Genomic DNA, 15,336 nt, shown 5'->3' on the forward strand with positions numbered 1-15,336 from the left:
TTTTACTTGTTCATTTATTATCATTTTTTAACAGCTTGAAGATTTGGAAGTAACTGTAGCTGACCATATTCAAAAAGTACTTAAACCCAACTTTGGAGCTGCATGGGAGGAAGTAGGAGATGACTTTGAAAAAGAAGAAACATTTGCACTTGCTTCTGTAAAAACCCTTGAAGGTAATTGAGGTTACTTTTGTGGCAAATATACCGTGTCTTTAGGAACATTTTAAATTCAAGGGATGGACACTTATCAACTTAGAGAATTTGAATTCTCTTATTGAAAACCTTAGTTTTGTTTTCCCAAAATTCTATGACTTTCCAAAGGCATTAGTTATGAATTCTTCACGATTTTCCAAATAAACTTCTGCTCTGTTCAATTCCTGATAGGCCATATTTAAAGTAAAACCTGATGTGAAGATTATTTTAGTAGTTATTTAATATGCTAGAAATCAAGAGTTAGCATATTATATGTTGAATATTAATTTCATTATGAAAGTGCATTACTTCTAATTATCTGTATGTTAAATGTTAATCCAGATATTTACACAATGCAACATATGTATTGCACCTTAACCAGTGGTCAGATTATCATTTAAGATTTAGAATAATCAGGTGCACAAATGATTTAGTTTTAAAGTCATTCATCATTAGTGGACTGTGGTGTGGGTTTATCTTAAAATGGCAATAGCCAAAGTTAGTTGCACCATTGTAGCCTCTGGGCACTTTTACTGCAACTCATCAATAGGACTCAGATAATTATTTCTTGTAGAGGAAGTGAAGCTCACTGAAATTCAGGATGCTGTAAATTCTCTACAAAGCAGAAACGCACTGCATCAGATGGATGTCCAGTGGAATTTTTTTTTTTTTAATTGTTTATTAAATTATCCTTGTACATGCAAATGTTTAAATAGAGAGCATTTTAATTAGTAATGATTAGGGTTTTGGTATTTCTAGGCTTTACCACTGTCAAAAGTGTGTATCCCGTAACCACCTTAGGTAAAGCCCAGGAAAAGGAGCCCTCTGTCAATTCCACTCTTCCTTTGATATATTAAGTTATTCATAATGTATATTCATTAGTCTGGGGTAGCATACTTCAATACATCATAGAATTGTACATCTTTTCACATTGATTATCCAAAATATATTGGATTAAGACCCCAATATACAACAGTGCTATATTGCTCTGGCATCGATAGGCCATATGTTTTGTGGTTGTGCTAAATTTTGGTGGAAGATATTATTTTAAATATCACATTAGGAAAAATATTTTCAATTATTCCTAATTCTTTGATGCCATTATATGGAGTAACACAAGAATTAAACTATTTAGCAATAAACATACTGTGATTTCCTGCATTGTAAGCATGTCAGTGGACTTTGCTTACCTGGAAGAATCCTAATACCCCTGTAACTCTATAGGAAAAACAATATTTTGCCGAAAACTTGAAAATAAAATCAAGTTTTCTGTTGTGTGTAACAGTGAAGCGTTTTTCAAAATTTCACAATAGTATATTTTGGTTTCAAGTCTAGTGTTTTAGTATTAGAAAGTAAACTTATTACAATGTATTTAACAGTTTTGGTACAACAGCATACCAAGACTGCTCTTGAGAGTGAAAGTCGATTTATTGAAAGATGCTGATCATGTTTCATAAGAATTTTACACTGCTAATTGTGACTGTATAAATGTAAAATTCTTATAACACAATTAGTAACTGTGGGTTTAATAAAATATATATCTTTTTTTTTTATTATTATTATTTTAGAGGCTATCAATAATATTATCAGCTTCCTTGGAATGCAGCCTTGTGAGAGGACAGATAAAGTTCCAGAAAATAAAAACTCACATGTATTGCTACTTGCAGGTAAGTCTGGTTTTTTTTTATTTATTTATTCTTAACAGTAATAATTAACTTATGTATATTTTTTTACTTTTGAAAGGAGGACTGTCAATTTTACCCAGATGTAATAGTCAAATATTAGAATGTGGTACAAGTTGAAGTTAAAGGATTCTTTTGGTTATGATGTTTTAGGACTTTAGTAGTTATACTTTTTCACCTTTTGTTTGAAGAATATTGTTGTATCTTAGATTTGCACTTTACATTAAAGCAAACACAGCAAATGAAAAGCATGAACTTATTGTTTATTGTCATTCAAAAGACGAATGTAAAGTTTTTTTACATTCTGGGGGTAACTTTCAGAGTTAGGATTTTTGACAGCACAACTTCCCACTTCAGTTTGCTATTACACATTTCTGATCACGGCTTCGGGGAAAACTTCGAAGTGGTTGTAGAATTGCTGCATGTTTTGCATTTAAAAAAAAAAAAAAAGTTGAAAGATTGGCTATATTTGCCTTTTGTTGTGAAAATATAAGCAAACAAAACACCAAACAGAAATTGCATTACTTTAACTATAGCATGGTCAGCAAATGCCATTATGTTATATATTAAAATGAGTTCAGAGGTGGTTATTGTGTCACAAGTTGGCAGATCTGGGTAACACAGCTTTCTTTTAAATGATCCCATGATGGCACTTAGAAAGGGTGTTCATATGAAATTTCCCAGTGGAGGGCTCATTTGTCCTTTAGCACATGAATGTAACATTAATGAAAAGTGACAACTGTCCATCTGGTGAAACTTTTTCACTTTGATATGTAGATAGTAATTTAATTTTACTTTTTGACCAGGAGTAGCTAAGTGATATGTGGCCTCTTTCATTTCTGTAGAGTACGGGAAAGGGTGGCACTTGAAGGCTAAGGTTTACCTTAAGCAAAGACCAGTTTTAGATACCCTGGGTGTACAAACCAGTACAATCAAAACTGAAAGCAACAAAGTGTACAATTCGTTCTCTGGGTCACTTTTAAACAGCACAGCCTTGCTGATTTTGTTCAGAAGAAACTGCAATGAAGTCATTCATAATTACTGTACAGATAAATACTGTCATCATATTCAGTCTCTCTTATAGACAATAGAGCAGTATGTATCATCACATGTTTAACTACTTGAACTGTTTAATTTATCATTTTAATATTTATTTGCAAACCCCATCATCCAAAATGGCTACAAATGCATTTCGGTGATTTAGCAGGATTGTAATGTGATTGATGTCTTGGACTTCCAGCAGGTTTTTGTGGACAAAGTAAGTTTTCCCCCATAGTACAGTAAATTTTTAAGTTGAATTAAAATTAGACCACACAATTGTACAGTGCAGCACTAAACACCTAATACTGTAGTAAATTCCAAGTATGGATGAAAACTTAACAGTCCAACAAAATTACAGCAGATTGAAAGGCTCAGTAGAGCTATAAGCTTCTAGAAAGAGAACACAAACCTAGGCAGCTTGAACGATCCCAAGGATGCATAATTAATGTGTTTTAAAGCCCATCATCTGAGAACAGTATAAATAAACCTCTTCGCTGCCCAAAGTTGCGTAAAAAGGGCTGTATAAAAATTAGCATTTGGTGAATTTACCTTAATAGCGCATTGAATAAAACAGAAATTAATCCTTTTATTGAAGTAGAGTATTCTGAGAAAAAATAATCTCTCAGGAAGTAAAACCATATGTGCCACAATTATTGGCACCCCTAGAAATTCTTATTAACAAAGTATAACTGAAACATCCCCCTCAAATCCACCCTCTCCCTGTTTATATTGGACTTTACTGTAAGTTGATCAGAGTGTGTAGAAACTTTGAAGCAGTAATCCATTACTTCCTGTGTCAGTGGGGTGTAAATATGAGGTAGCACAGAGGCCAAGTTTCCTTCTTTTTATCATTCCCATTTTGATAAATGAATAACACACAATTCAAATGAGAGAAACGTGTGTTTTGACCTTAGTAAGTCAGGAGATGTCTTGCCATGTAATTTTCTAACCCGCTTAATCCAGATCAGGGTCTTGGAGGTGGCAGGCAGGGATGGGATGGAAGAAAGAGTTGGAGCCCATCCCAGCTAGCATAGGGCACAAGGCAAGAATAAACCCTGGACAGAGTGCCAGTCCATCACAGGGTAAGCAAACAAACACACACACAGAACCCCACTCTCGCATCAAACGCACACTAGGGCCAATTTACTATTGTCAGTTCACAAAAACTGCATGTCTATAGACAGTGGGAGGAAACACGAGGACCTGGGTGTGAACCCTGGACTTTTTACTGCAGAGCAGCAGTGCTATCGCTGTGCTACAATCAGGAAATGGCTGTTAACTGACCTGAAAATGCCCATATCTACAGTTAGGGCAGTATTTAAGTTCAGATCATCTGGAATTGTTACCAGCTTAACTGGTAGAGGACCCAAGTTTATTTTTGCCCATACATAAAGTGGATAGGATGGTAAGAGAGGTAAAAAAAAAAATACCAGGAGATTCTAAATTTAAACTTGGCTGCCTTTGCTGTTGGATTATCCAACAGGAAAGTGATCCAAAACATATATCCACTTCAACACAAAAATAGTTAAACAGAAAATCATGTTTCTTCCATGGCCATCTCAGTCCTCAGATCTAAATCCTGTTGAAAATATGTGGGGTGAGTTTAAAAGGAGAGTTAGATATTATAGGTGAAGACCTGGTGCTGATGTATTGACAAAGGGAGATTGTATGTGGTACTAATTGCAGGGATGCCAATAATCAATGCCATGTGTGGTTTTGTTAAATAATTATTCATGAGGAATTTTTTTCTCAGAATAAATTGCCTTCGGTTAAAGGCTTGATTTCTCTCTCTTTTTTTTTTTTTTTTTCCTTCCAGTTTAAGGTTGAGGTGATTCACAAAAATATGAATTCTTCTTATAACCTTTCTTTCCTCATCTTTTTATTTACCAGGGTGCTAATAATTTCTGTTGTAAATCCAACATGAGTTAAAATGATTTTTGCCAAACCATCTTATTTATTGGATGGTCATCTAAATGAAAATTTATGCAGCTTGTTTGTTGATTATCAGTGGTTAAAGTGCCAAGAATGTATGAAAGTATAATAAATGTATTGCAAAAACTGCATGTTAAAGGTTCTATTGCGCATTCTTCGTGCTGGCATGTACATGTAATCAACATTTGAGTTTATACAGTAGATAGTCTAATTATATGGAGGACTCGGACTTCTCTACCTGTACAAACTGAAGTGATGTCTGACTTTGGGTTGACTTAAGTTGGCTGTCTTCGTAACACAGCAATAAGGCATAAAATTGTGAAGTGTTTTTATACACTTGTGTACTCCTACTCTGTTTTTGAATTGAAATGTTTGTGTTCCAGGTGTTTTCAGAGGAGGTCATGATGTTTTGGTCCGCTCCAGGCTTGCCCTTGCTGATGGAGTAACAATGCAGGTGACTGTCCGAAGTAAAGACGAAATACCTGTTGATGTTATTCTTGCTTCTGTAGGCTAATCTCTATTGAATAATATCTTTGGAAATTTGTTTCATGTTGGGACTGTTAACGAGGCAGCATCTGTATTAAATGATTTTCTTGTGGCTAGTTGAGTTTCACCTTAATTACATTATGACCACATTAAACTCCATTTCTTTTTTTTTTTTTATTTTATGCTTCTATGTAATCTACAGCAAGCTAAACCTAAATATTTTCTAAAGTTTAATTCTTCACTGAAAATAAACATTCTATGTTTATGAAGATGGTGCGGAATGATACTTATTATTGTGAAGATGCTTTGTGCTCAAAGTGGATGAAAACATATAAAAATAAATAAATTTTACAGTATGTCCTTTTTATTATACTTTTGACAAGTAAGTTGATACTTTTCACCATCTGGTTGTGTTGCAGAGAAGCTAGAGTGTGTAATGTGTAGTTGATAAATGGAACCACGTTATGAATTACATGACTGTCTTACTCAAGGCTATGCTACTGAACTGGCTGAGTAAAAGGTAAGGCTTTAATTATTGCAGAGCTCAAAAGTTTTCATAGTCTCAAATCAAGCCGTAGATAGATGGATTATTAATCCCAAGGGGTAATTCGCATTCTTCAGCAGCAGCATACATAAAGAACAATATTTAATTAAAAAGTGATAAAAATGCAGGTATAACAGACAGTAACTTTTGTATAATGTTAAAGTTTACCCCCCTGAGTGGAATTAAAGAGTCGCATAGTGTGGGGGAGGAACGATCTCCTCAGTCTGTCAGTGGTGCAGCACAGTGACAGCAGTCTGTCACTGAAGCTACTCCTCTGTCTGGAGATGATACTGTTCAGTGGATGCAGTGGATTCTCCATGATTGACAGGAGCCTGCTCAGCGCCCGTCGCTCTGCCAGGGAGGTCAAACTGTCCATGTCTATACAGTAATCCCTCCTCGATCGCGGGGGTTGCGTTCCAGACCCCCCCGCGATAGGTGAAAATCCGCGAAGTAGAAACCATATGTTTGTGTGGTTATTTTTATATATTTTAAGCCCTTATAAACTCTCCCACCCTGTTAACATTATTAGAGCCCTTTAGACATGAAATAACACCCTTTAGTCAAACGTTTAAACTGTGCTCCATGACAAGACAGAGATGACAGTTCTTTCTCACAATTAAAAGAAAGCAAACATATCTTATCTTCAAAGGAGCGCCGTCATAAAGGAGCGTCAGGAGCAGAGAATGTCAGAGAGAGCGCGCAAAGAAAAGCAAACAATCAAAAAATCAATACATGCTTTTAAGTATACAGAAGCACCGCGATAAAGCGGCATTTTGTAGAGGAGCGTCCGTGTCCTCTGTGCAAACAGCCCGTCTGCTCACACCCCCTCCGTCAGGCAGAGAGAGCGAGAAAGATAGAAAGAAGCAAACAAGCACAGCGCGGGAAGCATATCTTATAGCATTGAGGAGTTTTAGTTAATATGCAATACATGCTCTGATTGGGTAGCTTCTAAGCCATCCGCCAATAGCGTCCCTTGTATGAAATCAACTGGGCAATCAAACTGAGGAAGCCTGTAACCTAAATTAAAAGACCCATTGTCCGCAGAAAGCGGGAACCAGTGAAAAATCTGTGATATATGTTTAGATGTGCTTACATTTAAAATCCGCGATAGAGTGAAACCGCGAAAGTCAAAGCGCGATATAGCGAGGGATTACTGTAATCGAGCCTGCCTTCCTCACCAGTTTGTCCAGGCGTGAGGCGTCCCTGTTCTTTATGCTGCCTCCCCAGCACACCACTGCGTAGAAGAGGGTGCTTACCACAACTGTCTGATAGAACATCTGCAGCATCATATTGCAGATGTTGAAGGACACCAGCCTTCTAAGGAAGTATAGTCGGATCTGTCCTTTCTTACACAGAGCATCAATATTGGCAGTCCAGTCCAGTTTCTCATCCAGCTGCACTCCTAGGTATTTATAGGTCTACACTCTCTCTACACAGTCACCTCTGATGATCACGGTGTCCATGAGGGGCCTGGGCCTCCTAAAATCCACCACCAGCTCCTTGGTTTTGCTGGTGTTCAGTTGTAGGTGGTTTGAGCCTCGCCATATAACAAAGTCTTTGATTAGGTTCCTATACTCCTCCTCTTGCCCACTCCTGATGCAGCCTACGATAGCAGTGTCGTCAGGGAACTTTTGCACGTGGCAGGACTCAGAGTTGTATTGGAAGTCCGATGTATATAGACTGAACAGGAGCGGAGAAAGTAGTCCCTTGCGGCACTCCTGTGTTGCTGACCATAATGTCAGACTTGCAGTTCTCAAGACGCACATACTGAGGTCTGTCTGTAAGATAGATGGTTAAAAAAGGCTCCCAGACATTTAAACATGTGCGTTACAGTATGCTGCAAGATTGTTTTAAATGTGCAAATGTATTAAACCTGCACACACCACATTACAAATAATTTTAGGACAATTAAATTCAAACGAAAGTATGATAGTTGCAGATTTTGTTGTAGTGCAATACACCTAAGGTTATTTTTTAAATTGTTTTTATTCTAACAGTTTAAATATTTATGAAATGCAAACTTAGGCATCTCAAAACTAAAGATGCTAGAAATAAGGCATTTTGTGATCTATTAATATTTTGTTGTTTTACAGTAAAAAGAAAATTGTTGTGTGCTCTGGTATTAAGTAGTTGCATTAGTCGTGTAAATCTTTTGCATATCGAGTGCCATTAGGAATTTTTTTTAAGCCACACACTCCTCATCTTCCATGACATGGTTGTGTTTTCAAGTAATAAAATGCATTGCTCATTACAGTGGGCATTTTGCTAAGCCATAGTGGCACGCCAGGTCTGTATGGCAGCAGATTTAGCAGACATCCAGGAGCACCCTCCCCAACTTGCATTCTAAACTAAGTGGTTGAACTGCAGTTTGTACCAGTATCTGTCTGGACTTCATCTAATAACAAGGGTGTAAATTAAAGGTGATCTGACATCTTTGCATATCTGTCTGTAAATGGCTGCAGTCAGAAGGCACAAAATGGACTCAAGGAAAAACAAAGACATAATTCCAGGAATGACAATTGAGATGTACAGAATAACTTGCCTATGAGCAGGGCCCAATTTTGTAACTGGAAGCGACTTTAATCTAAGCATGAGAAGTTCCACCTTTCTTTGTAAACTAGTTACACTCGTCCCATTTATTGTTTTTCTCAGATTCTCTCACTGAACTCCCTGGAGACTCTCTCAGGGCACTATTTCTAGGACACTCTGCCCCAAGGAAAAATGTGTGCTCACTCTGCAAAATGACTGTCTTAATAAAAAAAAAATAAAAAAAATAAAATAAAATCTCTCTCTGAAACCAAAAGTTGATGATCCCTCCATGGGGAGCAGAAAGCCTACCGTCTCTTCCCTTTGTGAACCAGAAAGCTGAGGTCCAGCCTGCCAATTTAAGCAGACTTTAGTCTGTACACTAAGGAGCACATACAGTATTATTTAAACACTTGAACTTCGGCATTGGTATGAGAAGCAGTAATGATTTTCCTTGTGAAGACTGTGAGCTGAGAAAGCATCACAGAACTCTTAAAAACAAAAGGATCATGCAGCAAGGACAGTGCAGTCCTACACAAGAAAAACTCAACTTGAACATGGAGCATCAACAAAAGCAACAACTCTACCAAACATTGGACATCATCTTTAAAGACTTGGGGCCTCTTATAAGGCCATGTGTAGAATTCACACTAAAACATGGCCTACGGCAAAAAAAAAAATCCAGATGCATAAAACTACATACACCAAGTTCCATTCACTTCCCGTTTACAAATACCATCCATTATCCAACCCGCTATATCCTAACTACAGGGTAACAGGGGTGTCTGCTGGAGCCAATCCCTGCCAACACAAGGTGCAAGGCAGGAAACAAACCCTGGGCAGGGTGCCAGCCCACTGCAGGGCAAATACACACACTAGGGATAATTTAGGATTGCCAATGCACTGTACACTGGTATTGTGAGTGCATGCAGGACCTCTGCGGTTTTCCCAGTTGATTCTGGGGTTCGTCAGGGGTGTGTTCTTGTTCCTACTCTGTTCAATCCATGTATGGACTTTGTGTTGGACATGGTCGTGGGGTCCAGGGCTGTGGGACATCTGTTGCTGAAGAAAGATTCACAAATCTTGACTTCACTGACGATGCTGTGAGTCAATGGAGGCTCTGATCGGGACACTCGAGAGACTGAGCGAGGAGTCCGAGTGTGTGGGCTTGTGAGTGTCCTGGATAAAAACCAAGATCCAGGTCTTTAATGACCTCTTGAACACAGCCATTAGCAGTGTGTCTGTTTTGCAGAGAGAGTGTCAACCTTGTCGAGAGGTATACTTACCTTGACAGTGACATTCATGTCTCTGGTGACTCTTCCTATGAAGTCAGTAGACGGATTGGGAGAGCATGGGGGGGTCATGAGTTCACTGGAAAGGGATGTGTGGCACTCCTGATATCTATGCAAAAGGACGAAGGACTAAGTCTATAGAGTCCTGGTGCTTCCTGTCTTGCTATATGGTTGTGAGACAAGGATGCTATCCAGTGACCTGAGATGAAGACTGGACTCCTTTGGTACTGTGTCTCTCTGGAAAATCCTTGGGTACTGTTGGCTTGACTTTGTGTCGAATGATGGAGTCCCAAATGAGGCACATTACCTGCATTGTGAGGGAGTGTCAGTTACGGCACTACGGCCATGTGGCGCATTTCCCTGAGGGTGATCCGGCACGTAAGATCCTCGTTGGGGACCCGAGTGGCTGAACCAGGCCAAGGGGTCGCCCATGTAACACCTGGCTGCGGCAGATAGAGGGTCATTTCTGGAGGGTGGGACTGGACAACGTGTCTGTCTGGGGGGTTGCAAACTGGGATCCCGAGTTGTTTCGCCATGTAGTGGGTGCAGCAACGCACTGTACCAGTGCATACACCTTGACTTGACTTGGATGCACCTAACCTGCATGTCTTTGGACTGTGGGTGGAAACCAGAGCAAACCCACGCAGACACAGGGAGAACATGCAAACTCCACATAAGGGGGACCCGGGAAGCAAACTCGGGTCTCCCAACTGCGAGGCAGCAGCACTACCACTGTGTCACCGTGACTCAGTACAAATACTAATGAATGTGAAATTTAATGAACGTGAATGTGGCTCTAGCAGACCCCTGTGACCCTGTGTTCAGATTCAATGGGTTGGAAAATGAATGGATGGATGGAATGTGTCTATAGCCCCACCCTGACTCCTCCTGAAATTTTGCATATTTTAATATGCAAGTCAACATAAATCACCTTCCGTTCAGTGTTTTGTTAAAAGAAAATGGCAAAATCACATAGGGGGGAAAAAAAGAATTTCAGCGAAAGCGAAGTGGAGGCAAGAAAAAATTTACTATTTGTTGGTTTAAGCAGTGGTGTAAGCAAGAAAATGAAATTATGGAGTGGTACAATGTGGCAGAGACACTCAAAAGTTCAAGGTCAGACAGTTGCACGGATCCCAAAATAAAAAAGAAGCAGTCACTTATGAATGTCAATGTGAAAAAGCGGTTCATAGCCTACCAGCTGTTTATTCTTTTTCAGACAATATTACAAAAGCTGACCCCCATGCGATGCTCAGATGCGGGTGATGCTGCTGTGCTAAACATGTTTTATGGTGCTGGCTGCATACACCTCTGCCTCAGAAACTGCTGGGCAACCATCTGGTTGTGTACTGATTGTTGCTGTTCTGGTGTCACAGAATGCAATAGTGGATGCTGTAAGAGATGTGGCCAGTGAACTAAGGGATATAAAGCTGTACTCTGTGATACTGAGCACAATTTCAATGAATTGTTTAAAAACTAAATGCTGTATCTGATTACCTATTTTTACATTCTACTAATTACATTCAAACAAAGTTGTAATGCTGTCCAACTTGGCTGATTATTTGATGGGTCAGGTTCATCATAGCGCATCTCTTCAGGCAAATGCTTGCACACTGCAACACACTTTCTGTGCACAATAGAGTAGCACATAAATACAGTGGAAATGCTTTCTATTTTCATAAGCAAGTTCATTCTCTGAAAATGCCTTTATAGTGAAGTGATGGGACTGAGTGCCACAACAGATTAATTCCTCCCTCTTTACTTTGAGATGACTCGCTATCCTTAAAAGGACTGTTTGTCTTTTGCCACATTAGTTGGGAAAAACACTTGCAACTATGCAGAGCTGCCATTTTTATAGGTTTTCCAGCTATATATGATGTAATGCCAGCTCATTCTTTTGGTGATTCGTCCCTGGTTCATGAAACGTGTCCAGTGCAATTGCAATAGCAATGTGAGTGCAGTTGACCGCTCCGATTACATTTGGAAAACTGCATCTTTTTGCGAATTGTGCTTTTATGTTGCACAGTTCAACCACATTGTAAGGCAGTAAATAATACCATCCTATACATGGCGTGACGATTGTGAAATACCCTATCGGTCAGCAAGGTCACACTGAAAATCTCCCGTGTTTAAAAACCTGAGAGTGGACAGAACTTCATCTGTAAATACATGCTCTCTTCTAATTCTTCCATTTGCAATGTCTTCTAACAACAGTAAAAGCAACTATGGTAGTTGGAATAGTTTGGCCATTCTATGCACCATTATACTGTTACAGAAGGTTTACAATCAAGTACATTTGTGAACTATATGTAATTAATTTCAGGGTATTTGATAAATCCCACATAAGAAAGGTAAATGACACTGAAACAATTGCACTGCTTTGACACTGGCTGCCACCAGTATGTAAAACAGCAGAAACGTGTATGCAAGACAAGGGGGCTAATCGTAAAAATGTGTTTGGCTTTACACCAAGTTTAGTTTTTATACATCTCAAAGTGTGCGAGGAAATGGGTGTATGCAACATTTTGTCCATATGCACCGTTTACACACAAAGCCCTTGGTATCTGTGCCAAGATAATTAGAACCCTCAACATCAGGTAAACAGCCTATCTGTTCCTAGATTTTTGTCTGTCTAATTGTGTTATACATCAATGTTTATATGTAGTTATACATCTATAATCCTTATGTTTATCCATACATTACATTCTTTTTTAAAGAAATGTTTCATTTATAGTACCTTGATACAAGTCTAATGGCTGGAGAGCACCTCCTAGAATCTAGAAAAGTTAATAAAGCAAGACCAATAATTGATTAATCACAATAAATCACACTCTTTCCTACATATGTTTAGTTGCCCCAAACATTTTTCAACAGAACTTACATTTGACTTTTGTTTCTTCATGTTTCCTGTTTGCACAAGCCAAAACATGACCAGACGATGGCCTCTGTATTGCTTCATATCAGCTTAGCTTCATTTGTACCTGATATCATCCCTGCCTCCCTAAGATTTTCTCATGCCTGGCCCAGTGCTTTTGTTTTGAATGAAGAGCGAAGGCGGGACAAGGCAGAATGATGTGATTGGATATTATGACAGGCATGGTGTGTTGTAATTAAGGGTACAGCTCATTAAAGTGCACAGTAGGAGAGAGTATTTATTGATTATACTGACAGGAGTTAAAAGTACTTCAGTGGGAGCTTCTTATAGTTACTAGCGGTTAATTTTCAATATATATTTCCCAGCCCTTTTTTACAGTATGATACAAAAAAAAGGTCAAATGAATTATGGCCTGAGTAACATTGAGAGAATTCTTAATAGATAATGTAAAACCCTGTATGTTACTAACATGATCCAAACTCAAGATTTTTAACTGAAAGGATTACATTCAGTATTCAACATTCAAAATCATTTCTTCACATTTATGGTATAAGTTCATTTACCATGTAAAATTATCTTCTAAAATGAAGTTTCTAGTGGACTTTAAAAATAACTTATCTGTTCTTGCAGCTAACAATGGAGATGAAGGGTACTGGGGCCCAAATTTGAATACATTTTGATAAAATAAGTTTAAAAAAGTTGATAAAACTTACCATATGTGTCCTCAGTTTAGGAAAACACACCTTCTTTGTTTATGAGGCATCCTTGTGATAATCAAAGCAAACTACAAATAATTGTTTTATCACAGATTCTTGGAACTATTTTTTCTTAAAAGTAAGAGTACATTTCCGGTTCACTTGTCTGCTCACAGCTTGCCAAACCATGGGTGCAGTTTAGATTTAAAACAAAGAAGTTGATCAGTACGAAACCAAATGTGTGTCTGAAGCTGACTTTTGAGAAAATGGTTTGAAAATCCACATATCCAGGATATCAGCAAACTCTCAAAAACAAAGTGTCCACAGTTTCCATCAATTTGGTTGTAGTCATCACAATAACTTAAAGTTATATATGACTTGTAGCACTTAAGTTGGATGTTAACACTCAAACAGAAGACCTACTTGAAAGCAGACCTGCTGTTTTATGGTTCTCATTTCTCTATGGACAACTACATGCAGCTGAAGAGGAAAAAAATCATATTTGGTCCTGGAAGTTATTATTGTTTCAATAGTTTTTATTTTCTAATTTGCTTTTTGTTTTTTCATTATGCACTTCTGGGTAAATTTCTGTGGTAGCCCAAAAGCCTGCAGTATACATGGGTCTAGGTTTAAAGGCAATTGTGAAAGGATACCTAAAATCCTAACATTTTTCTTTTTAGCTGAATTCCATTTACTTTTCAAATATCAACTTTCATTTTGTACTTCCAAACGATGCAAACTACTTTTGACTACAATTAATACCTGGAAGCCGTCACCAACTCTTGGGTATAGCACAATTAATTAGTGCTCATGAACTGTAACCGGTACTGTGCCCTGCTGCGCTATGAGCTCGGTTACTGGTGAGCACCTAGATTGCCCATTGGCTATTTATTGGAGTGTTGATCCTGCTGCTTGTAATCCACAGTGTCCTAAGCATGCATCCCAGCTGTGCTGTCTTGGGTGTGTAGCTACAGGGAGGAGGAGTGACCCTCTGAGTGATTCCTCAGTACGGGTGGCACTCGCACCATTCTCATTCCATTACTATGAGGTATTGTATCAAAAATGTGCAAGTTGCTTTAGCACGTGGTTGAAATACTGTACAAAACTGTGGTTCAGTTTACTTTAAATTGTTCATTGTGATTTATACTAATATTGCTTCACTGTTATAAAGTTTGAAACGTTTTTGTAAAATACTGTCTTGTGCATTTTACCAATTTCCCATTAATGGAGGTTCTGATTTGCATTCCAAAATTGGATCACAAACATCCGCAGGAATGGAACTTATTTGTCACCCAAGTCAGTGCTGCATTAACAGAAAGTCACAGTTAGGATAGAAATATTAAGTAGCTCTCTGATTGCTGTATTTAAACTGTTAAATGAAAGACACACTTTATATTAGATATTTTATTGATCTTTGTAAGCTACACAACATTTCAGAATTGTGGTTGCAAGTCTTAATGAAACAATTAGTAATTATATCCCCGCATTCGTATTTGGTAAAGAAATGTTTTTTTAAGCTTATGGAGTGGAAAAACAAGGTTTAGTTGTTTTATATTAAAACATTTATGGCATTTTGCATAATTGCATATCAATTAATTCTTAAATCTGAAATTATAAAACAGTGTAGCCATGCCATAATATCTGAAACACCAATGAACACACATCATCTTTGGCATATAATACAATAGCAAAAGGTGTGCTGTCTCCTTTGTATTTCCATCCATTTCCTTAACCCTAACCCAAGATAACTCAAAACAACTACCTAAACTTGTATCAGGTAAAAAAGAGCTTTTCTGGATATGTTCAGTATCTTAAATTAGAAATGTGTGTATTAAATATAATATACACATAACTGCACCAAATATTAAGAATACAAGGATTTTTTTTTACTAAAGTTTACACATTTGGTGCTAATAATGATCAATGCCATAAGCAGTTTTATATTGTATTAGCTATTCAAAATACAATAGAATGCATTCCATGAAATACCTGCTTTGTTTACCAGTAGGAAAATACTTACAATATTTAAAATGTAAACAGAAAAATAAAAACAATAGAATGCACTGACCATATTC

General features: G+C 37.8%; 1 protein-coding gene across 1 annotated transcript in view; it reads left to right on the top strand.

Moving 5' to 3' along the window:
* Window positions 1-5,601, top strand: part of copg2 (COPI coat complex subunit gamma 2) — a 37,926-nt gene extending 32,325 nt beyond the window's left edge. The window contains exons 22-24 of the mRNA XM_039761372.1: window positions 35-173; window positions 1,760-1,858; window positions 5,230-5,601. Coding sequence (XP_039617306.1) covers window positions 35-173; window positions 1,760-1,858; window positions 5,230-5,360 — 369 coding nt within the window. The 3' untranslated portion in view covers window positions 5,361-5,601. The remainder of the gene's footprint in view (window positions 1-34; window positions 174-1,759; window positions 1,859-5,229) is intronic.
* The last annotated feature ends 9,735 nt before the right edge of the window (window positions 5,602-15,336 follow it).

Source organism: Polypterus senegalus, chromosome 8 (assembly GCF_016835505.1).
Source record: "Polypterus senegalus isolate Bchr_013 chromosome 8, ASM1683550v1, whole genome shotgun sequence".
NCBI lineage: Eukaryota > Metazoa > Chordata > Cladistia > Polypteriformes > Polypteridae > Polypterus > Polypterus senegalus.